At 45.2% G+C, this 23,721-nt stretch overlaps 1 protein-coding gene across 8 annotated transcripts in view; it reads left to right on the forward strand.

The window, feature by feature from the left end:
• Nucleotides 1-23,721, forward strand: part of LOC144611834 (uncharacterized) — a 72,614-nt gene that overhangs the window by 29,444 nt on the left and 19,449 nt on the right. For 7 of the 8 annotated variants that reach the window (XM_078431122.1, XM_078431125.1, XM_078431123.1 and 4 more), the window contains 11 exons: nucleotides 134-358; nucleotides 1,455-2,284; nucleotides 3,793-3,896; nucleotides 6,483-6,531; nucleotides 6,837-6,998; nucleotides 8,425-8,536; nucleotides 10,527-10,966; nucleotides 15,051-15,209; nucleotides 18,378-18,489; nucleotides 20,130-20,590; nucleotides 21,911-22,005. In XM_078431122.1, the coding sequence (XP_078287248.1) occupies nucleotides 134-358; nucleotides 1,455-2,284; nucleotides 3,793-3,896; nucleotides 6,483-6,531; nucleotides 6,837-6,998; nucleotides 8,425-8,536; nucleotides 10,527-10,966; nucleotides 15,051-15,209; nucleotides 18,378-18,489; nucleotides 20,130-20,590; nucleotides 21,911-22,005 (2,749 nt within the window). The remainder of the gene's footprint in view (nucleotides 1-133; nucleotides 359-1,454; nucleotides 2,285-3,792; nucleotides 3,897-6,482; nucleotides 6,532-6,836; nucleotides 6,999-8,424; nucleotides 8,537-10,526; nucleotides 10,967-15,050; nucleotides 15,210-18,377; nucleotides 18,490-20,129; nucleotides 20,591-21,910; nucleotides 22,006-23,721) is intronic. The other variant, XM_078431128.1, reaches the window with a different exon arrangement.

Genomic DNA, 23,721 nt, shown 5'->3' on the forward strand with positions numbered 1-23,721 from the left:
CATAACCTCATTGGCATGAGTAGGGAAAAGTTGCTGAAGAATGTTTTTTCCTTAGAAGATGTCTACCTTGGTAAATTATGTGAATTGTTGGCTTCTCCTGTGGTTTTTTTTAAATGGTTCACCTTTCTGTTAGGACCAACTGACTCTCTTGATCAAGATGGCCGACAGTGCTCCGTCGCCCTCCCAAGCACCTTGAAGCTACAGCCAGGAGAAAATCTAATGCTTCGGCCTGTTAAGTCTGCAGATGGCAGACAGTTATATAAACACTCCAGTGGGAAAGTATTCCAACTAGTTTACACCAAGCCTCCAGGAAGAGTCCCAGTTCAACAGCCTGACGACCCTCAATCATCCATTCTAGGTATGTAATGTGGAAATGCGCAGAATATTCAGTACAAAAAAAGACATATCATGCTGGATTAACTGAGTGGTCAGGCAGCAGCACTGAAGAACATGGATAGGTGGCATTTCAGGTCAGGACCTTTCTTGAGTCTGAAGAAGAGTCCCGATCCGAAATGTCACTTATCTGTGTTCTCCAGAGAAGCTGTCTGATCTGCTGAGTTACTCCAGCAACTTGTGTCTCTTCTTGTATAAAACAGCATCTGCAGTTCCTTGTATCTATAGAATATTTAGTTCTGCTGAGTTGTATTTGGCACTCAGTCTATCTAGGCTTGCTTTTGGTAACCCCCTTACCGTAATAATTAGGGAAAAGCTATGATTGTCCAAAGTATCATATCAGAACAGCACGCCTTGATATTTTTAACCACCAAACTAGCATAGTGGGAGATTACACCATAGAATATTATACAGGGAATAATATAGGGAAGGTTCTTAATATCTCATAGTGTAGATGCATTATAGGTATGGAATACCTAATAAGTCTAGGTGCAGTGAAGTCAGCATAAAGGTACTACTTGTGATTAATTATAAGATTCCCTGAGGAACTGCAGATGCTGGTTTACACAAACAAATGACACAAAGTGCTGGAGTAACTCAGCAGGCCAGACAGCATCTCTGGATGTCGTTTTGCTCCCCCCCCCCCCAAGTTTTTTTTAAATGCCTGGCACCTTCAAGTTTGTGAACATTTCACAGTTGCTGGGGAATCTTAGATCTTTACCTAATTGTTCTTTTTAACTGCTGATTTAATTGCAATTTGATAATATGTTTGCGATTTTACAACGTGGTTCATAATGCATTGGCTCACAAATCAAAGATTTAAAGATTGGTCGAACTTCCAGAGACGGGATGAATTGAGAATTATTACTTTGAATGAAAGGTTTGTTAGAGCACATCAGTTGCCAAACAGAATGGCCTTTCAGCTTTTTTGAGCATTTCACATGAAGTGTGTCCTTCTTTTATATAATGGTTGCAGGTTAATTGTTTATTTAAATAATACTTTGACCATTGCCATAAAGTCTAGACAGAAATGTTGAAGATTAGTATTGTTTTAATTCCAGGAAGCTCTCCACTGGTCGATGTGCTTGCACCTTCTGCTGCTGCTGTCAAAGGTGATGGTAGCACTCCTCGTTGTGTAACGGCTGCTGCAAGTTCAGAATCGTACACCAAAAATAGTGTGGACACCAGTGCTGGGACAGGTTTATGCACCTCCTTATCTCTGTGTGACGTTATCACCCGTGACGCAGTACCGCCACAACTTCAGAGCAGCTCTAAACCCTGGAAAATGGTGGACGATGTTTCCTCACTCCAATCACTACATCCCTTTCCAGAAAACACCACAACCGAGGTCAGGCAACACAACAGACCATTTACTGTCATTCCTAGGGCTGCCTGCCAGTCCAAACCAAACAGTGATGAATTAAACAATGATATACCTGACTTAGAAATGGAAGTGGATCCATTGAAATTACCTGAGCCAGAAGAATACAGTGAAAGCCCTGGTACTGTCGAAGGCTTTCCTATGAAAAATAGAGGCATTACTGTCACTGGAACTTACGAAACAAAATGGGTACCTGAGGTCAGCAAATTTGAGGAGCATCACAAGCGGACTGATCACGCATCACAATTTAAATGTGACCTTGACGACCGCAACTCCAGAAAACCCCTCATTAAGATGGAGAAGGAGATGTCGGAAATAAATTCCTGTGAGCTGGTTGATCCTGACAGTTCCGAAATATGCGCTGTGACGGTGAAAGATGAACCGTTGAATGATGACGAAGGCAATACTTTTACCACAGTTAGAGAAGATACGCTTAGAAGCTCCAAGCTCTGGGACCGATCATTCAATTTAAATACAGAAGCTGTGACTGAAGCAGAGTTAGGGGTAGAGGTATGTACAGATGAACAAATAATTCTGAAGAAACAAACTATTTTTACAAGACATTGGCTTTGCCATAATGGCAATAGAAATGAAAGCTGGAAAACTAAATGGATTGAGGCTTATATTTCTGTGGGAATGCCTTTGACTAAAAATTAAGGGCCAGATTTAATAATGCTTGTTCCGCACAAAATATTTGTGGATATTTAGGTGAAAAATATTTTCAGTGGTTACACAAATGCTGTCAAGCACACATCTCCTCAATGGAGAGTTTATTTTCCCTCACCCGTGGGGGGGATGGGTGGTGGTTGCAGCTTATCTGCAGGTTATGTGTTTTTTTTAAACCCTCCAGCCTAATTCCATTTTCGCCTGGTCCCCATTCCATGTAAAGGTTGGTCCAGACACCAATTCCTGTTCTCTTTTGAGCAAACATCCGCAACCTTTCTGTGACTGAGACACTTTGAAGCTCATTAAAATAAGGAGAATTGCCAGAGCAAGGATGTGGCAGTTAGTCGGAGTAGCCCAAGCATGAGCTTAGGGTAGACATGCGATGCACTTCACTTACTGAGCAGAGTCAGTAACTTTAGTGGGTTTACCAGTATGTTGAAGCAATTGGATGGCTTTATTTAGGATTTTAGATTGGTTGATCGGGGGGGGGGGTGTTAGCATGTTGTGAAATGGCTATTAATGAAAATTATGGAGTCTTTTTCTTTGTGGGGCATTTTTCATTCAGTCAACCAAATTCATTCAGGTAGGAAGTGAAGTTGGTGAGAAGAACGAGAGGGAATTATTAAATAATTGTATCTTGGAGGATGGATGTCCTCTCACAAAATAAGCAGACATTTCAAGCAACTTGTGAAGATGGTGAAGTTGGCATACACTTACCACCTAAATCAGTAGAACTGCCAGTTTTTTTTCTTCCCTAAATGCTTGAATCTGTTTGTCATGTGCCAGATTAGCCAGAATCTCATCACTGCAATGTCCCACTCCCAATTCCTTTGGCGGCAGCAAGTCCTTCAGTGCAGATCAGATCCTTAGGAGATCTATACTTGGCAAAACATCTTCCCATCTCAGAAGATGCTGTTAGGCTTGATTCACAAAATGCTGGAGTAACTCAGCAGGTCAGGTAGCATCTCGGGAGAGAAGGAATGGGTGACGTTTCGGGTCGAGACCCTTCTCCAGTCTGAAGAAGGGTCTCGACCCGAAACGTCACCCATTCCTTCTCTCCCGAGATGCTGCCTGACCTGCTGAGTTACTCCAGCATTTTGTGAATAAATACCTTCGATTTGTTCCAGCTTCTGCAGTTATTTTCTTATACTACCTGTTCGGCTTGATGAACTATTAGCAGAATCACTGGGGAAATATCTGACTTCTGTTTCAAACATTGCTGTGACTAGATTTACGTTGCTGTGCATGAAGATGTCTTGCAAGCATTTGCCATTTTGAAGGATGTCTTCCATCTGGGTATTTGTTTTTTCTGCAAAAAAACAAGTTATTGTTTTGTATTCTTTCCCTTGCAGACTCATTCCAATAGTAGAAGTAGAGTTGGATTTAGAAATCTGATGTCCAAATCAGCGATACCACAAAATTCATTAACTGGCAATAAACTGGATGTGCCACGCAGGTCAGTAACAGTAAGGAGCAATGAAAGTTCCAACCTCAAATATCTACTGTAAAGGGCAGTCTAGCGAAAGTAAACCTGACACACTGTTTTGGTCGAGGACAGGTAGCGAAAGAATCAGGATTTGTAACGGGTATAGATGTATTTACGTGGCCTAATCAGTAGCTGGAAAGGATTTCCAGACTGTTGAGCACATTGAAGAAGGAGCCAGATGTGGTCATGAATGATAAATTAGTGGAGTTGTACTCCATAAAGATGCAACCAAATGGGATGAAAAATCTCTTCAGAATAATCTTATTAAGTTTAATCCCCCCATTTATTGCATGTACTGAGAGGGTAATATTGATCATAAACCTCTTGTAAATAAGCTTCCATGCGAGTTTTTAACTTTTACCTTCAATTGCCCAGTTGAAAGGATGTTTGGTTGCCTGTAACATGAGGGTTGTTATCTCTGCAAATAGTTTCACAAGATTTTATTGATTAGGGCGGGCAGCGTAGGTTTACTAGGTTAATTCCCGGAATGGCGGAACTATTATATGTTGAAAGACTGGAGCGGCTAGGCTTGTATACACTGGAATTTAGAAGGATGAGAGGAGATCTTATCGAAACGTATAAGATTATTAAGGGGTTGGACACGTTAGAGGCAGGAAACATGTTCCCAATGTTGGGGGAGTCCAGAACAAGGGGCCACAGTTTAAGAATAAGGGGTAGGCCATTTAGAACTGAGGTGAGGAAAAACATTTTCAGTCAGAGAGTTGTGAATCTGTGGAATTCTCTGCCTCAGAAGGCAGTGGAGGCCAATTCTCTGAAATGCATTCAAGAGAGAGCTGGATAGAGCTCTTAAGGATAGCGGAGTCAGGGGGTATGGGGAAAAGGCAGGAACGGGGTACTGATTGAGAATGATCAGCCATGATCACATTGAATGGCGGTGCCGGCTCGAAGGGCCGAATGGCCTCCTCCTGCACCTATTGTCTATTGTCTAAAACAATGGTATCTAATATCTTAGCTAAATTCATGGGCAGTGAATTGCAGGCAATAGCAATACACCTAAACTCAATATTGACCTTAGATATGTGGGAATAAGGGAATTTCCTGGAAAAATTTAACCCCAACCACATTTGAGAAGATTGTGTGATGTAGATTTGTCGTGTTATGAAGGGCACAATGACTGATAACAGCTTGGGCAGTTGGCTAAGCCTTAATTACCATCAAAGCCATCAAAACATTGAGTGTTTTTGATGGAAGGATGTTTTAACAAAAATACTTTGATTTGGGGAAAAGACTTTACAAATTTTGCCAAACTTGAATAAAGATCAACTTGATGAAATATCTAATATTCAAACAAATGTGAATTGACAGACACCTTGGTGTCTGATGGATGCTCTTTTCCATTGAAATGAATGGAGATGTTCTGATGTTAGTTGAACCTAGCTCGGATCGTTGAGGCGTTTTTGTTATGCCCCCAATTTATTTCAACTTCTCTTCTGCATGACCCCACTCCCAAAATTCCAACTGAATTAAGACCTGTCCTTATACCTCCTCCCTCTACTGCATCCAAAACAGTCCTTCTAGGTGAGACAAAGATTTACATGGACCTCCTCTAACCTCATTTACTGCAATTGGTGTTTCCAATGTGGGCTCCTGTACATCAGCGAAACCAAGTGTAGACTTGGCGACTGTTTCGTTAAACAATTGCGCTCGGTCCGCCAAGGCCTACTGGATCTCCTGCCTGCCAACCATTTTAACTCCCATTCCCATGCTGACCTGTCATTGGACACCTCCATTCCCCGAGTGAGGCCATATGCAAACTGGAGGAACAGCACCTGATATTCCGCTTGGGAAGCTTACAACCCAATGATACGGACATTTAATTCTCCAATCTTAGGTAATTTCTTAAAACGCCTCCCTTCCCGCCCCCCCCTCCTAAAAGTCATTAAGTAGCTCAGTTCACAACTATGTATCCCGCTTCGATTCACATCTTTCTATATCTAACCTTTGTCCAAAAATATTCCTATCAAGGACCCTCCTTGGCTGGGGTTGTCTGTTGTCAGCCGTGTTTTGGCCTGCTTTTTTCCCCCCCGCTCCCCCCTACTACAGCCAGTCTGATGGAGGGTCCTGACCCGAAACGTCATCTCATTTTCTCCAGAGATGCTGTCTGACCCACTGAGCTACTCTGGCATTTTGTGCTTATCCTCAATAGTTTTCTCTGCAGTCTTCTCTCCAGCTCACTTCCTACACAGTCTTCACTCTGCAGAATTGTGAAATCACAGAGAAATGGCCTTTTGTGTCACACCTTGAACTAAAGTTTAGGCTTATTGTTGTTACATGTACCAAGGCACAGCCAACAGTTTTGGGTCATAGTCTCCCTTTCAATAGACCTGCAAAATTTACAGATGAAATCTGACTTTAAATCTGATTTTGATACATATTTTGGATAATCTCATTTGCAAGAATTTTAGGAAATGAAGTTTTGTAAACATGCAGCATTTCCAATTATTTTTTTAGCTGCTGCTAAAATGTGAGATCTGTTTAAGCTGATGTTGTTGTAATGGACTGCATAAACCCTTACAAACCTTTCCTATTCTCTAGGGGATATTTCCATCCTTCACAATCATCCAGCCACTCCACTCAAAGAAAGGTGAGCCCAATTCAATGTTTTGTTACGTTGCAGTGTCATTACAATACGCTTAATTAAACTTCATTTATCATTAGTTAAGACTAGACCAAGTGGACCCGTTGGGCCCAAACCTCTCCTGCATTGGTGCAGCACCCACTCCTTTCTCCCCCCCTCTCCCAAATGGTCTGCCATTTTGGGTGTAGTTCAGGAACAAACAAACAAACAAACAAACAAGAGTTTTATCATATAGATGCTCATTGTACCTCAAACATCAAGCCTTTATCCTATGGGCTCAACTGGTTTCTTACTAGTTTTGTTATTCTTAGGCATTTGAGTCCTCTGTGTTCTGTCACGCTCGTAAGAAGGCAATATTACACAACATGAGAGAACGAGAGTCCCGCAGGATGATGGAAAATCGCTTTAAAATACTGAAGAACAAGCTTTTTGATGAGCGGCAAATTGCATCAAAGGGTACAATCCTTGATGAGGTTTGTGAATATATATTTTGATTAATGTTCACAGAGTAAGGAGTGGTGAGATTTTTTTTCTTCCATTTTGTGGGTGTTTTCACCCTACCTTTCTAGCATACATTGATCTTCTAAGGGGTGATTAGATATCTTTGGCAATTAAGAGTTCTTTCTGGTGTCATTTAGTGCAGTCATAAGATTATTAAATTAAACAAATCCCATTTCTGGCCGCAAATCATTTATTTGACTTGCCATGCTGGCATTTTAGTCACGGACCAAGTAAGTCACACCACAAATACAATTCCTGTTAATATAAAATGATGTTTATTGAAAAATAACTAAGATTGTAAAGATCTTATCACTACAAAATCAGCCACAAATCACTACAGAGAGTGGTGAAGACGGCACAGCACATCACTGGCAACTGTCTCCCGGCCATTCAGGACATGTTCTACCGGCGGTGCCTGCGGAAGGCACGCAGCATCATCAAGGACCACAGCCACCCAGCATGCGGGCTGTTCTCCTTGTTACCGTCAGGCAGACGATACAGGAGTATGGCTGCGCGTACCGCCAGACTTATGAACAGTTTCTACCATCAGGCCATCAGGCTTCTGAACTCATAAACACATTTCACATCATATATGTTGATTATTTTTTAATATTGTCTTTTTAACTATTTTTAATATTGTCTTTTTACCTCACTAATGTCATTTTTAAAATCTTATTTATCCTTGGAATATTACTGCTGAGGTGACCCGTTGTCTTGTCAAATACATTTCATTGTATCGTTGACCCTGTGCCAACCTACATATGACAAATAAAATGTATTATTATTATGTATGCAATACAGTTTTTCTTTTCTATAACCAGGTCGACCTTAGTTTTATTTATTTTGGTTTAAATTTTTATATTCTTTTGCAGAATATTTTATTCAGAACAGAGTTAAATGACATAGCAATGAACGTGCAGATGTACATTTTAAATAAATCAACACGAAGAAAAGAAACATGTTAATAAGAAACTCAAATAATACACAAAAGAAAAATACAAGAATATACAGAAACATAAAACACAGTCACACACCCCACCCTGGCTAATTAAGAATGAAGATAACAGAATTTAACAAACCAGTCCTTAGTCCGGCAGAACCTGCAAGTCTGTAAAGTATAATGGAAAAGGTTGCCATTTGTGAAAAAATTTAGATTTAGAATATCCAGCAATGGGATTGCGAAGAATAGCAAGTGGTCAGGCATTGGAATGGTTTGGTAACCACTGGACTGGAGAGAAAATCCAAAAGTATCACGTGCCACATCCAGCCCCTAAGTCTGCACAAATCTTTTTGAAGTTAATGTTGTGGATAAAAATGTATGAAGTCATTGCCAAATTCTCCCCAATGTTAAATTGGACTTTTTTTTTTGTATTTCATGTTCTTGCTTGTGATCTACAGGCTATTGATGTAATCACGAACGTGGATAGACAGTCTAAAAATCTAACGATGGAGAAGGAACTACTTCTTGGAAAACAAAAGATCTTGTTGGAAAAGATTTCGCTCTTATCACGTAAGACCAATTATGTTAAGCGCTAAGAAATATTCTACTAACAGAATGATTTGAAATGTGCAATTGATTTACATTAAAACATATAGTTCATTGAAGACTTGAGAGGGTGGATTCTGGGAAAATCTTTCCCGTATGTGAGCTAAGGATCATGGGTCTGAAGCAGGGTCCCGACCCGAATCGTCACCTGCCCATGTTCTCCAGGGTTGCTGCCTGACCTGCTTAGTTACTCCACTTTGTTTCTACTTTTGGTATAAGCCTGCATCTTCAGTTCCTTGTATCAAAGGATCGTGCAGTTGGATTAAGAGACAGGTCAGTTGTGAGTCTTCACAATTTTGACACCATGAAAATCAAGTGACAGGGTGGAAAGGAGAAATGGATATATGTTCATACATGATCTGACTGAATCCTGAAGTCGCCCTGATAGGGTTTCAGACATGCTCCTGTTCCTAATCATTTGTTCCCTCAATGGGGATAGTAGTTCTATGGCAAGAATCGAGATAGGTTTAATCTTAAAACTGCTGGCAGCAGAATTGTCCTGAGATTAAATGGTGATTCGGTTATAACAAGAATAATGGGAAAATTAGCAAAGGAACCAAAGAGAGGAGATGGTTAAACGATCTGGAATACAGTGTCTGAAAGTAGTGGAAGCAAAACTATTGAAAGTGAATAAAAACTTGAGGGAAATAATTGCAAGGTTATGAGGAAGGGGTGGGGGAGTGGAACCAACTCTGGGATCATCGGAGATGAGTTCAGGTTTGGGAAAGTTCTTGCCTCACAGGACTCATCAGACACCCTTGCTCTAGTGATGGGATGTGGGGAGCACTGATGTCAGACTGAAGCCACTTAAAACGTTAAGAGCGATTGTGTTATACAAGCTGAAAACTGGAGGTGCTCGGAGAGATGATTAACATATCAGGTTGACGACTTTTCATCAGGAAGTGCAAAAAGAAGGATTTTCAGTTGCAGAGAGAGGAGAGAATAGAGAGAGCATGTCTGGAATGAGGCAGAGACCAAGATTGTTCAGGTAATGCACACACTGTTGATGCCACCAAAGAGAAGACAGTAATTCCTTGTGAATTGTAGTTGATCTGTGGGAGGATCCATGAGGGCAGCAGAGAAGGAAAACAAAAACTGTGATAGAATTGTGAAATGCAATCAGCAGCAGTTGCTGTAAATGTAAAATAAAAGAGAGCGCTGGAAATATTCAACAGATCAGTTCGTACCTGTAGAGAAAGAAAAATTGAGTTAATATTCCAGATAGAATATCTTGTATTAGAAGTAGCATACTCACATAAGCATGGTAGATTGTTTATCTGAAATCATTGAATTTGGTGTTGAGTTTGGAGGATTGCGATCTGTTGAGGTGGGATAAGAGTTGCTCTTCTCTAGTCAACAAGGGCGGTCACGGTGGTGCAGCGTTAGCGTTGCTGCCTTACAGCGAATGCAGTGCCAGACACCCGGGTTCGATCCCTACGAGTGCTGCCTGTACGGAGTTTGCACGTTCTCCCCATAACCTGCGTGGGTTTTCTCCGAGATCTTCGGTTTCCTCCCACACTCCAAAGACGTGCAGGTTTTTAGGTTAATTGGCTTGGTATAAATGTGAAAATTGTCCCTAGTGGGTGTAGGATAGTGTTAGTGTGCGGGGATCGCTGGTCAGCGCAGACCTGGTGGGCCGAAGGGCCTGTTTCTGCACTGTATCTCTAAACATAACCATTGGGCTTTGTTGGAAGAGTGGTGGAAGCCAAAGACCAGATGAGAGTAGAATGGAGACTTAAAATTACAGGCAACCGAAAGCAGGTTGTGCACGGTATTATGTTGCTGAAAAATAAAATAAGCCACTGTAACTGCGCAAAATATGAACAAATCTGAGCGGATATGAATCCTTAGATTTCTACAAATAGACTGACGCTTTACTTTTCTCAAATATTCTATAGTTGATTGATTTATATGAATTTAAGTGGAGAAACTGAAAGACTCTCTTCCCCTGCAGAAATGGAACCAATTGTAACACAAGGCGACATTGAAGCTGGTGAAATAATTGAAACTGGAGAGGCTGTGGGTTTCTCAAGTGAGAGAGATTCCTCTTCTCAGAATTCCTTCGGAATGAAATGGTACTCGGAAGGTGCTCCTTTGGAGGTCATGCCTGATCATAGAGAAGATAGTGGGGTAACCTATGAGACTAATTCAGCCAGCTCTGACGATATAGTTGCAGTTAAGGTTGGCGACTATTTAAGTGAGAAGTATAACAGTCAACTGGACTACCCTGCTGGTACTAACACCTTTTCAGTGAAAGAAGAGAACATTAATGACGAGGAATGCTCTGCCTTCAGTTCACTAAAGGAACACTGTTTTGGAAGCTCTAAGTTTTGCAATTTCTCTGATTTTGGCACAGATATGCAACCGTTGGATAAAATCAACATGGATGCACAGGTATGTGTCGAAGCAGACTTTATGTAATTGAATGGCTCTTTGTAATGTTGACTCTTGCATAATGATTACGATACGATACAATAAAACTTTGTTCGTCCCCAGAGGAAAATTGGTCTGCTAACAGTCACGACACACAACAAGGTACACGAAAACCTTGAAATTAAAAGTGCAAAAAAAAAGACAAGCCATTGTTGGCTGGCTGCCGTGTGCACGGCGCCTTCACCGGAACAAATGAACAAACAAATGCAGACTTATCCCCTGGGCAGAGGATTGTAAACTAGAGTACCTCTCCCACAACGGGGGATAAGGTTGTGTTATCGCTGTGAGGTGCTCTCCCACCGTCCCTCCCACCGGGTCCCCATTGTTCTGCACGGTGGTCCCCCCCCACGCCAGGTCCTTCATTTTTCTGTACAGCAGCCCCCCCATGCCAGGTCCCCAATGTCTCCACCCTCCCCCAGTGCTCATAGACCGTTGATCGCGCGAGCCGTCATCCATCGAGGCCCCACCGCCGCCCAGGCTCCACCGCCGCTCAGGCTCACGCTGCCGCCGAGGTCCCACCGTTGCCCAGGCTCACGCTGCCGCCGAGGCCCCACCACCGCCCAGGCACTCGCTGCCGCCCAGGCTCACGCTGCCGCCGAGGCCCCACCGCCGCCCAGGCTCACGCTGCCGCCCAGGCACTCGCTGCCGCCCAGGCTCACACTGCCGCCGAGGCCCCCGCCGCCCAGGCTCACACTGCCGCCCAGGCACTCGCTGCCGCCCAGGCTCACACTGCCACCGAGGCCGCTACCACCGCCCAGGCTCACACTGCCGCCCAGGCACTCGCTGCCGCCCAGGCTCACACTGCCGCCCAGGCACTCGCTGCCGCCCAGGCCCCACCGCCGCCCAGGCTCACGCTGCCGCCCAGGCTCACGCTGCCGCCGAGGCCCCACCACCGCCCAGGCTCACGCTGCCGCCGAGGCCCCACCGCCGCCCAGGCACTCGCTGCCGCCCAGGCTCACACTGCCGCCGAGGCCCCCGCCGCCCAGGCTCACACTGCCGTCCAGGCACTCGCTGCCGCCCAGGCTCACGCTGCCGCCGAGGCCCCACCGCCGCCCAGGCTCACACTGCCGCTGAGGCCCCCGCCACCCAGGCTCACACTGCCGCCCAGGCACTCGCTGCCGCCCAGGCTCACGCTGCCGCCGAGGCCCCACCGCCGCCCAGGCTCACGCTGCCGCCGAGGCCCCACCACCGCCCAGGCTCACGCTGCCGCCGACGCCCCAACACTGCCCAGGCTCACAGCAGCCCCCCCATGCCGGGTCCCCAATGTCTCCCCCCTCCCCCAGTGCTCATCGACCGGCAGTGTGAGCCATCATCCGCCGAGGCCCCACCGCCGCCCAGGCCCCACCGCCGCCCAGGCCCCACCACCGCCCAGGCTCACGCTGCCGCCCAGGCCCCACCACCGCCCAGGCCCCACCACCGCCCAGGCTCACGCTGCCGCCCAGGCCCCACCACCGCCCAGGCCCCACCACCGCCCAGGCCCCACCACCGCCCAGGCCCCACCACCGCCCAGGCCCCACCACCGCCCAGGCTCACGCTGCCGCCCAGGCCCCACCACCGCCCAGGCTCACGCTGCCGCCGAGGCCCCACCACCGCCCAGGCCCCACCACCGCCCAGGCTCACGCTGCAGCCCAGGCCCCACCACCGCCCAGGCACTCGCTGCCGCCCAGGCTCACGCTGCCGCCCAGGTACTCGCAGCCGCCCAGGCTCACACTGCCGCCGAGGCCCCCGCCGCCCAGGCTCACACTGCCACCGAGGCCGCTACCACCGCCCAGGCTCACACTGCCACCGAGGCCGCTACCACCGCCCAGGCTCACACTGCCGCCGAGGCCCCCGCCGCCCAGGCTCACGCTGCCGCCGAGGCCCCCGCCGCCCAGGCTCATGCTGCCGCCGAGGCCCCCGCCGCCCAGGCTCACGCTGCCACCGAGGCCCCACCACCGCCCAGGCTCACGCTGCCACCGAGGCCCCACCACCGCCCAGGCTCACGCTGCCGCCGAGGCACTTGCTGCCGCCGATGAGGCTTCCATTGCTGCCGCTGAGGCTTTCCTTGCCGTCGTTTCTCCTTCAGCCCAGACAGGCCTCGCCGCCTGGCGAGTCGGACCTACCGGGGCGCGTTCTGGTCAACGGCGGCGCGGTTGTTCGGCGGGTGGTTCGGGCCCGCACAGCTGCCCAGGACACTCCTGTTCTGCACGCCGCTTCAACAGGACACAACTTCCCAACTTATTTCCCAACTTTGAAGAGCAATAGGTTTTCAAGATATTGTTGAAACCTAAGTTCGTGGGTGGACACTACAAGATCATAGATGTTACCTTTTGAATATGTCTTGTGTTTCTTTTCATCCTGTGATGACAACATACTTTTTCATCAGTTATGGGGGGGAGAAGGCAGGGACTGGGGAGCACGACCAAATGCCCAGAGCCGACCCAAACGCCTCATCCGTCCATGTTCTCCACAGATGCTGCCTGACCTGCTGAGTTACTCCAGCACTTTGTGTTTTTTGGGAATAGCCTGTACAATTCTACTCAGTCACACAGAGAGTGGTGAGTCTGTGGAATTCTCTGCCGCAGAAGGTAGTTGAGGCCAGTCCATTGGCTATATTTAAGAGGGAGTTAGATGTGGCCCTTATGACTAAAGGGATCAGGGGGTATGGAGAGAAGGCAGGTACAGGTTACTGAGCTGGATGATCAGCCATGATCATATTGAATGGCGGTGCGTACAGGCTCGAAGGGCCGAATGGCCTACTCCTGCACCTATTTTCTATGTTTCTATGTATCTTTCCACAAATAATCCTAGTTATTTGGGCATTATTTTGGGGTTTAGCTATAGCCAAGAATCCAGGCTTCAAGTGGAAAATCATACTCTAGGTCCAGCTGGGCATCAGGGGTATGGAAGGTGAGCCCAACTCAGATAATGGGAGTAAAAAACTACTGCTGGAGGAACTCAGCAGGTCAAGGAGGGTTAGAGTAATGGGGAGATGGGTAAATAGATCCTACAGTTTCCTATTTTCACTGGAACTGAGATAAACATTGTATTCTAATGCCCAGATAAGTAAGTAAAGCTTCAAGCTGAATGGTAGATCCACTTGAGAAATGCAACGGCATCCTTTAGCAAACAAAAAAGTCTGAAAACTTGCAGTGTAGGGGAAAAAATTGCAGATGCTGGTGGAAATCGAAGGTAGACACAAAATGCTCGAGTAACTCAGCGGGTCAGGCAGCATCTCGGGAGAAAAGGAATGGGTGACGTTTCGGGTCGAGACCCTTCTTCAGACTGATGTCGGGGGAGGGGGTGGGACAATAAGTCACTAAAGGAAGCATGCAGGTACAGCAGGCAGTGAAAAAGCCAATGGAATGTTAGCCTTCATAACAAGAGGAGTTGAGTATAGGAGCAAAGAGGTCCTTCTGCAGTTGTACAGGGCCCTAGTGAGACCGTACCTGGAGTACTGTGTGCAGTTTTGATCTCCAAATTTGAGGAAGGATATTCTTGCTATTGAGGGCGTGCAGCATAGGTTTACTAGGTTAATTCCCGGAATGGCGGGACTGTCATATGGTGAAAGACTGGAGCGACTAGGCTTGTATACACTGGAATTTAGAAGGATGAGAGAAGATCTTATCGAAACGTATAAGATTATTAAGGGGTTGGACACGTTAGAGGCAGGAAACATGTTCCCAATGTTGGGGAGTCCAGAACAAGGGGCCACAGTTTAAGAATAAGGGGTAGGCCATTTATAACTGAGATGAGGAAAAACTTTTTCAGTCAGAGAGTTGTGAATCTGTGGAATTCTCTGCCTCAGAAGGCAGTGGAGGCCAATTCTCTGAATGCATTCAAGAGAGAGCTAGATAGAGCTCTTAAGGATAGCGGAGTCAGGGGGTATGGGGAGAAGGCAGGAACGGGGTACTGATTGAGAATGATCAGCTATGATCACATTGAATGGCGGTGCTGGCTCGAAGGGCCGAATGGCCTCCTCCTGCACCTATTGTCTATAATAACTTGCAGTAATTGTTTCCTCTATGGCGGGTTATATCCTACTTCTTGATATTTAACTTTTCAGGAGCATGGTGGCCCAGAGCACGGTTGGACAGCAAGGAAAGCAGCACATCACAAACTGAAAGAAAGAGAATCACGCAAACTGATGGAAAATCGCTTTAATGTATTGGAGAGCACCGTTTTCAATGACAAGAAGGCTCCAAAGGGAGCCATTCTTGTTAAGGTTTGTTTAGAAAATGTCTGAACATTTACTTCCTTATTTGTGCACAGAAGAAGAATTCTTTCATGTTCTGTATGAGCTCAAAGTATGACTTATGTTTATGTTTTGACAGTTTAATTGCTATTTTTTTTTGGAGATATAGTTTGTTGATCTGCCTGTTCTTCAGAATAATATTTTGAATTTCTCAACCATTCCAACTCGCCCGCTCCTCCACCATAAATCTGCTTTGCTTTTAACCATTGGTCTCTGAGTTAGATGCAGATGGCTGGAACAGGCTGCTGGTTAGCAGATGGTCATTGTTTTCCCCCCATTGAGCCATTGCTTCAGCAACATCTATATTGTCTGATCAAACCCTCTCCTTCGACAAACACATCAAACACATCACAAAGACAGCCTTCTTCCACCTCAAAAACATCGCCCGTCTCTGTCCATCCCTCTCCTCCACAGCTGCAGAAACCCTCATCCACGCCTTCATCACCTCCCGTCTGGACTACTGCAACAGCCTCCTCTATGGCTCACCCTCAAAAATCATCAATAAACTCCAATACATCCAGAACTCCGCTGCCCGTCTACTCACCCACTCCCCGACCCGTGACCATATCACCCCTGTCCTTTACAAGCTCCACTGGCTCCCCATCCCCCAGAGAATCCAGTACAAAATACTCCATGACCTACAAAGCCCTCCATAACCTGGCCCCATCCTACCTGACTGACCTCCTCCACAGACACACTCCCACCCGCACCCTCCGCTCTGCTGCTGCTAACCTCCTGTGTCCCCCCCCCCCCCAATCCGGACCAAACTCAGAACCTGGGGGGACAGGGCTTTCTCCATCGCTGCTCCCACCCTCTGGAACTCACTACCTCAAACCATCAGAGACTCCTCCACACTCATCACATTCAAAACATCACTGAAGTCTTACTTGTTCAACACTGCCTTCAACCACTGACCGTCACCTCACCTCATTCTTCCTTTTCTGTTCGTTTATTTATTTATTTTTATGTCTTATTTACCCTGTAAAGAGTCTTTGAGTGTCTAGAAAAGCGCTATACAAATGCAATGTATTATTATTATTATTATAGTAATACCTCTTCTACATTGCAACTGCATTCAGAAAATAAATGTTGTCGCACGCTTGCCTTTGAAACGTCTGATGATCTGCCTCTATATGGTTTCTCTTGGGCAACATCACTGAAAGATACAGCACGAAAGCAGGCCCTTTGGCCCATCACATTCACACTAACCATTGACCACTCGTTTACCCTATTACTGCATTAATCCTTTTTTTAATTTCTCCTTATTGTCTCATCAAAGATTGAAGTTGGTTGGCAGGATTTCTTATTGACAATTCTTATTGTCTCATCAAAGATTGAAGTTGGTTGGCAGGAATTCCATCCGACCAAGTAGTAAGATGATTGAATCCCTTGCATTTTACTTTAGACAATAGACAATAGGTGCAGGAGGAGGCCATTCGGCCCTTTGAGCCAGCACCGCCATTCAATGTGATCATGGCTGATCATTCTCAATCAGTACCCCGTTCCTGCCTTCTCCCCATACCCCCTGACTCCGCTATCCTTAAGAGCTCTATCTAGCTTTGTCCACATACTTGTTACTCAGTACTGAGACTGCACAAGACCTTTTGCAGCCATGCCAATATATTTGATTCTGAAGTAGGCTTCAAATCCCACATTCTCTCCATTATCAAGGCTATTAATTTCCTTCTTCCAGACACACCTGATTCTACTCCCACAGCAGTTCATCTGATTAAACACTTACCAATTCCTTGCGACCACTGGCTGACCAAACCGATGGTTTTCTGGCTGATTTTCCATCTGGAAACACTATGTTGAAGCCGAGTCCTTCGATCTATCGCCCCTTTCCGTTCTGCTGCCACTCATTCCCATTTCCACAACCTTGTCCAGCTGTACAATCCTCAGATTTCTATGGCCGCATTCAGTTGCAGATTTTCGGGTTAAATCGTGGCTCTTTGCTGTGAAATCTTTTGAGGCCAGTAAGTAGGACAGATGGAGACCTTGGGTTTACCATGCCATCCAGGCATTGATGCCCCTAAGGCTGTTAAAGATCTGCACTATGCTCAGTGCATTGCAACCACCGTTGAACCCACATATCTCTAGTACGGTAGTGAGTGTTACCCATGAAGCACTGCTGATTCTCACTCCAACATTGCTTTAGTAATGGTGACTGAGGAGGTAGTGAAAAGTCAATCCCACTGGTGTGTCTAAAATCCTATACATGATGGTCACTGGTAAAGCATTAACCAATAATGCAGGAAGCTGATGCGGACTACATGCCAGGTATCCTGATTTCACACCACATCACAATGGTTATGTAGAATATAAATGCTTCATCAATGTGTTTGGATTTGACCATTTTGAGAACGTTATGTTATACCCAGCATAAATGAGTAGATTTGCCATCTGTATTGCTTACTTCTATTTATGGATTAGTTAAATAATTTGACTGTAACATTATAGACAATAGATAATAGATGCAGGAGTAGGCCATTCGGCCCTTTGAGCCAGCACCGCCATTCAATATCATATCATCATATCATATCATATATATACAGCCGGAAACAGGCCTTTTCGGCCCACCAAGTCCGTGCCGCCCAGCGATCCCCGTACATTAACACTATCCTACACCCACTAGGGACAATTTTTACATTTACCCAGCCAATTAACCTACATACCTGTACGTCAATGTGATCATGGCTGATCATTCTCAATCAGTACCCCGTTCCTGCCTACTCCCCATACCCGGGAATTAACCTAGTAAACCTACGCTGCACGACCTCAATAGCAAGAATATCCTTCCTCACATTTGGAGACCAAAACTGCACACAGTACTCCAGGTGCGGTCTCACTAGGGCTCTGTACAACTGCAGAAGGACCTCTTTGCTCCTATACTCAACTCCTCTTGTTATGAAGGTCAACATTCCATTGGCTTTCTTCACTGCCTGCTGTATCTGCATGCTTCCTTTCAGTGACTGATGCACTAGGATACCCAGATCTCGTTGTATTTCATTTGAATGAAATGGGAACCTCTGTTGTTTGTGTCAGGAGATATGCTTCATTGCCGTGTGTTAGAGGATCGACAGAATAATTCCAAGTACTATCTAGTTAGGCATTTTTGTCTTGGTTTTATCTTCTCAGGCCATTAATGTGATCAGTGACTTGGATATAAAATCGGAAAAACTCTCCGTGGAAAAGGAACTACTAATGAAAAAGCAAAAAGAATTGCTGGAGGAAATTTCACATCTCTGCCGTAAGACTTGTTTTTGCTTTAACTTTGTGGATAAAGAAATCAATCAGATTGTTGTAACTTAGATAGACGCAAAGTGCTGGAATACCTCTGGGTCAGGCAACATCTCTGGTGAAAAGGGATGGGTGACATTTAGGGTCTGGGCCCTTCTTCAGACTCTTGTAGCTTAGATCTGTATAATACTTAAGTTATTGCAAGAGTAGAATTACATTATATCTTTTGACTTGGCTCGCTGCATTTTGAAGGTCAGTGAAGAAGGTCATGGATATGATGGTCAAATCAGCTATTTTTGTTTGGTTGTGATGGGGTTGGTGTGCGGGACGTTAATTGAAATAGTCCTTGTTATTGGGAATGTGTGTTCCAGAATGAAGGAAGCCAATTTGTCGTCCTGTTACAGATGTTTGTGACAACATCAAAATATCCATTATAGGTATGGTAATGATTAATACATGGTAATAATATATGGTCAAATCCATTATAGGTATGGTTACTGGGCTGATAATGCAAAAATTTATTCAAATCTCACCATGACTGAGGTGTCGGGGGTTATGGGGAGAAGGCAGGAGGAAAAGATAGATCAGCCATGATTAGACAATAGGTGCAGGAGGAGGCCATTCGACCCTTCGAGCCAGCACCGCCATTCAATGTGATCATAGCTGATCATTCTCAATCAGTACCCCGTTCCTGCCTTCTCCCCATACCCCCTGACTCCGCTATCCTTAAGAGCTCTATCTAGCTCTCTCTTGAATGCATTCAGAGAATTGGCCTCCACTGCCTTCTGAGGCAGAGAATTCCACAGATTCACAACTCTCTGACTGAAAAAGTTTTTTCTCATCTCAGTTCTAAATGGCCTACCCCTTATTCATAAACTGTGGCCCCTTGTTCTGGACTCCCCCAACATTGGGAACATGTTTCCTGCCTCTAACGTGTCCAACCCCTTAATAATCATATACGTTTTGATAAGATCTCCTCTCATCCTTCTAAATTCCAGTGTTGGACGGCAGAGTAGACTTGGTGGGACGAATGGCCTGATTCTGTCCCTATCACTTATGACCTTATGATTGGTTGAAAATTTGAATTCTATTCAGATGCAGATGTGGACTGATACCTGCAGGAATGATCGTGAAGCAACTGGATTCTTGTAAAACTCAGATGGCCCGTTTTGGTTGCAAGCATGTCTGGGTGATATGGTGATTGGGTATTATTAAAGCAAAGATTGATAGGTTCTTAATTAGTAAGGGCATCAAAGCTTATGGGGCGAAGGCAGGAGAACGGGGTTGAGAGGGAAAAATAGATCAGCCGTGATCAAATGGCGAAGTCCTAGGAAGGGTCTCAATCCAAAACCTAGCTGTGTTCTCCAGGGGTGCTGCCTGACCTGCTGAGTTACTCAACGCTTTGTGTCCTTTTGTGTATTAATGAACACCTGCAGTTCCTTGCTTCTACAATTGAGGAGTGGGCTTGACTGGCCAAATGGCCTAATTCTCCTGCTGTGCCTCAGTCTTATGGTTGTGGTGGACCTGTAATTGCTACCTGAAGCAATCTAGTAGTTGGATGTAATAAACCACTGGCAGGACTACTGCATGATCGAACGCTGTTGTAGAAGGGCTAGCTGAGATGATCTAATCAGCTTCTTCCTTTTGTAGATCCGAGGCCTGAGCTTATTCAGGACCAACTGGAGGATGGACAATTCATCAGTGCAAGGGAGATGTTAGACATACAAGCCTTAACCTTCCAGAAATCTTCTGATACTCAATGGCTTGAAAACAGTGATCATTCTGAAGGTTCAGTAATGAAAGATGGCATGGTTTCAATGATGTCAGAAGGGCATAGTGATGAAGGAGTTGAGTGGGAGCAAGATGAAATGAAGGTCAGCGGCCTGGATGCTATCAAGATGGCAGGAAACCTCAAAGAGGAGTTCCAGGAACTTGTGAATACTGATGATTTTGACCTCTCTGCAATAAGAAGAAAGTCTTGTAATGGTAAAGATGAAGACACTTTCTTCACTGCGGGCAAAGAATCGTCTATTGAGAGTTCTGATTTTGGCAGTCATTCAGATTTCGACTTAAATATGGATGAAGTAAACGAAATTGATGTGGAAATATTGGTATGTATTAAGAAGCTGTTGAAATGAACGTGCTTAAGTGTCCATCAGGTGGTTTTAACATTCTGAGTCATTCAGCACTGAAAGAGGCCTGTTGTTGACCCAACATGTTGATGCTGAGTACCCATCTCTACAAATCCCGTTTGGTTTAGTGGTATAACATGGAAACATGCTGAGTCCATGCTGACCATCGATCATCCGTTCACACTAGTTCAATGTTATCCCACTTTCACATCCACTCCCTACACTCTAGGTACAATTTACAGAGGGCCAATTAAGACAATAGACAATAGGTGCAGGAGGAAGCCATTCGGCCCTTCGAGCCAGCACCGCCATTCAATGTGATCATGGCTGATCATTCTCAATCAGTACCCCGTTCCTGCCTTCTCCCCATACCCCCTGACTCCGCTATCCTTAAGAGCTCTATCCAGCTCTCTCTTGAATGCATTCAGAGAATTGGCCTCCACTGCTTTCTGAGGCAGAAAATTCCACAGATTCATAACTCTCTGACTGAATTTTTTTTTCCTCATCTCAGTTCTAAATGGCCTATCCCTTATTCTTAAACTGTGGCCCCTTGTTCTGGACTCCCCCAACATTGGGAACATGTTTCCTGCCTCTAACGTGTCCAATCCCTTAATAATCTTATACGTTTCGATAAGATCTCCTCTCATCCGTCTAAATTCCAGTGTATACAAGCCTAGTCGCTCCAGTCTTTCAACATATTATAGTCCCGCCATTCCGGGAATTAACCTAGTAAACCTACGCTGCACGACCTCAATAGCAAGAGTATCCTTCCTCAAATTTGGAGACCAAAACTGCACACAGTACTCCAGTTGCGGTCTCACCAGGGCCCTGTACAACTGCAGATGGACCTCTTTGCTCCTATACTAAACTCTTCTTGTTATGAAGGCCAACTTTCCATTGGCTTTCTTCACTGCCTGCTGTACCTGCATGCTTCCTTTCAGTGACTGATGCACTAGGACACCCAGATACAACATACAAACCCGCACGTCTTTCGGATGTGGGAGGAAACCGGAGCACCCGGAGGAAACCCACACAGTCACAGAGAGAACTTGCAAACTCCACACAGACAGCACCCAAGGTCAGGATCCCAGGACAAAATGTTAAATCTCTTTGGTCATCCATGGTTCCCTTACTTTGCCATCCTTATCCCTTTGTTATGACAGCTCTTGTGGGAAGAGCACTAATTACCTGCGTTCATCTTCAAAGGCTTCGCTGTGAATGATTTACATTGTTGGTTGTGGGGAATCCAATTATTAAGACAATAACTCCAATTTTCTTTATTTATTATAATTCCTGCAGACTCATTCAGAGAGTGAAATGATGGATTTTGAGATGGAGGATGGAGAAATAAATGCCGGAACCTCATCGTCTGAGAAATTATGTGCTCCACTCAGGTCAGTGATTCCAACAATTGCCATCGTTCTGTTTTCAAGGAAACTTGTTTTGAAATCAAGTTTACACATTTTCATCTTTGTTCTAGAGAAGAAATGTTTTGGGTCAGCTGTCAACATGTAAAGCATTATATAAAGCCCCCTATAAAGCATTTCATAGGGTAACTTTCATAGGGTAAGAAGGGAGAGATTGATCTTTATGTCACCTTCCATCACAGTGAGGAATGCGGAGGAGTCACTCTGGGGGATGTTCATGATAAAATGTATTTTGTGTGCCCTGTTGCTTTTTATTGGTATAAGAAGATAAATGCAGATGCTGGTACAAATCGAAGGTATTTATTCACAAAATGCTGGAGTAACTCAGCAGGTCAGGCAGCATCTCGGGAGAGAAGGAATGGGTGACGTTTTGGGTCGAGACCCTTCTTCAGTCTGAAGAAGGGTCTCGACCCGAAACGTCACCCATTCCTTCTCTCCCGAGATGCTGCCTGACCTGCTTTTTATTGGTATGACTGTGAGGTAAATGAAATTCCTTGTATGTTGCAAAACATACTTGGCTTATAAAGTATTATTATTATGATGATGATGATGGATATATTACCCGAGAACAACCTGGATGTTTGGGGAAAGTGATTTTCTTTCAGACCTGAAAAGTCCACATTTCTGTTACTGATTTTTGCAATGGATGGGGATAAAAGTGATAAGATGAAGATAAAGGAAAAAGGCAAAAGGGAAGATCTATGATAATAGAATCCCCAGGGAGGTTGAATGGCAAAAGGAATAATATCACAGGATCAAATGGTACTTTAAAAAAAAAATGGTGTCATCACCCAACTGTTTGCCAACAGCGAGCGAATTTTAGTGCCACGTGGTTGGGCGCTGCAAGATCCTTTACAGTGCGTGTGTCATGCAGCATGTCACAGCTCAGGAGATGTCCCATAGTCTGGAGGCCCCGTCCGCACTCGCAGTCTGCCGCATCTTCAGTATATCCCCACTTCAGCATGTTCCATTTGCTCCTCCCCACGCTTGTCCGCAGTCTGTTGAGACTGTGCGCCAGGTTATCCACGGTTAGTCGGAACCTGGTGGGAGTTTCTCAGAGGGATCGATTGCCATGCGAGTGTCTTCCGGAGATTTCTCTGGTCTCTTCCCAGAGTTTGAGCCTTCTGGACGATGCACTGCAGTCCAGGGGATGGACAGAAGAGAGGAATCTTCTGCGTGATTTCAAACGCTGGTGGTCATGTAGGGGGTGTCCTTCATCCTTTGATTGTCCGAGGCGTTCTTTCAAAATGGCGACAGCTCTTCTGATTCCAGGAGGTGCAATGCCAGAGAGTAGGTAGATGTTGTCAGTATTGGTAGGTTTCATGCATTCACTGATGCAGCGCCAACATCTGTTTAGCTCAGGATATATGCCTTTTACAAGGAGAAGTATGAAGCCGACCCCTTTTCTGATACTATCAAATGGTATGTCAATAAGACAAGAATAAAAGCAAAGTTGTGTGGGTGAAATTTGTAACTAGTCCAGTCAAGTCAATTTTATTTGTATAGCACATTTAAAAACAACCCACGTTGACCAAAGTGCTGTACATCAGTTCAGGTACTAAGAACGAACATACAATGGCACACAAACATAACAGCACATACATAAACAGTTCACAGCGCCCCCTCAGAGGGCCTCAAACACTAGGGAGTAGAAATAGGTTTTGAGCCTGGACTTAAAGGAGT

Source organism: Rhinoraja longicauda, chromosome 41 (assembly GCF_053455715.1).
Source record: "Rhinoraja longicauda isolate Sanriku21f chromosome 41, sRhiLon1.1, whole genome shotgun sequence".
In the NCBI taxonomy this organism is placed as follows: domain Eukaryota; kingdom Metazoa; phylum Chordata; class Chondrichthyes; order Rajiformes; family Arhynchobatidae; genus Rhinoraja; species Rhinoraja longicauda.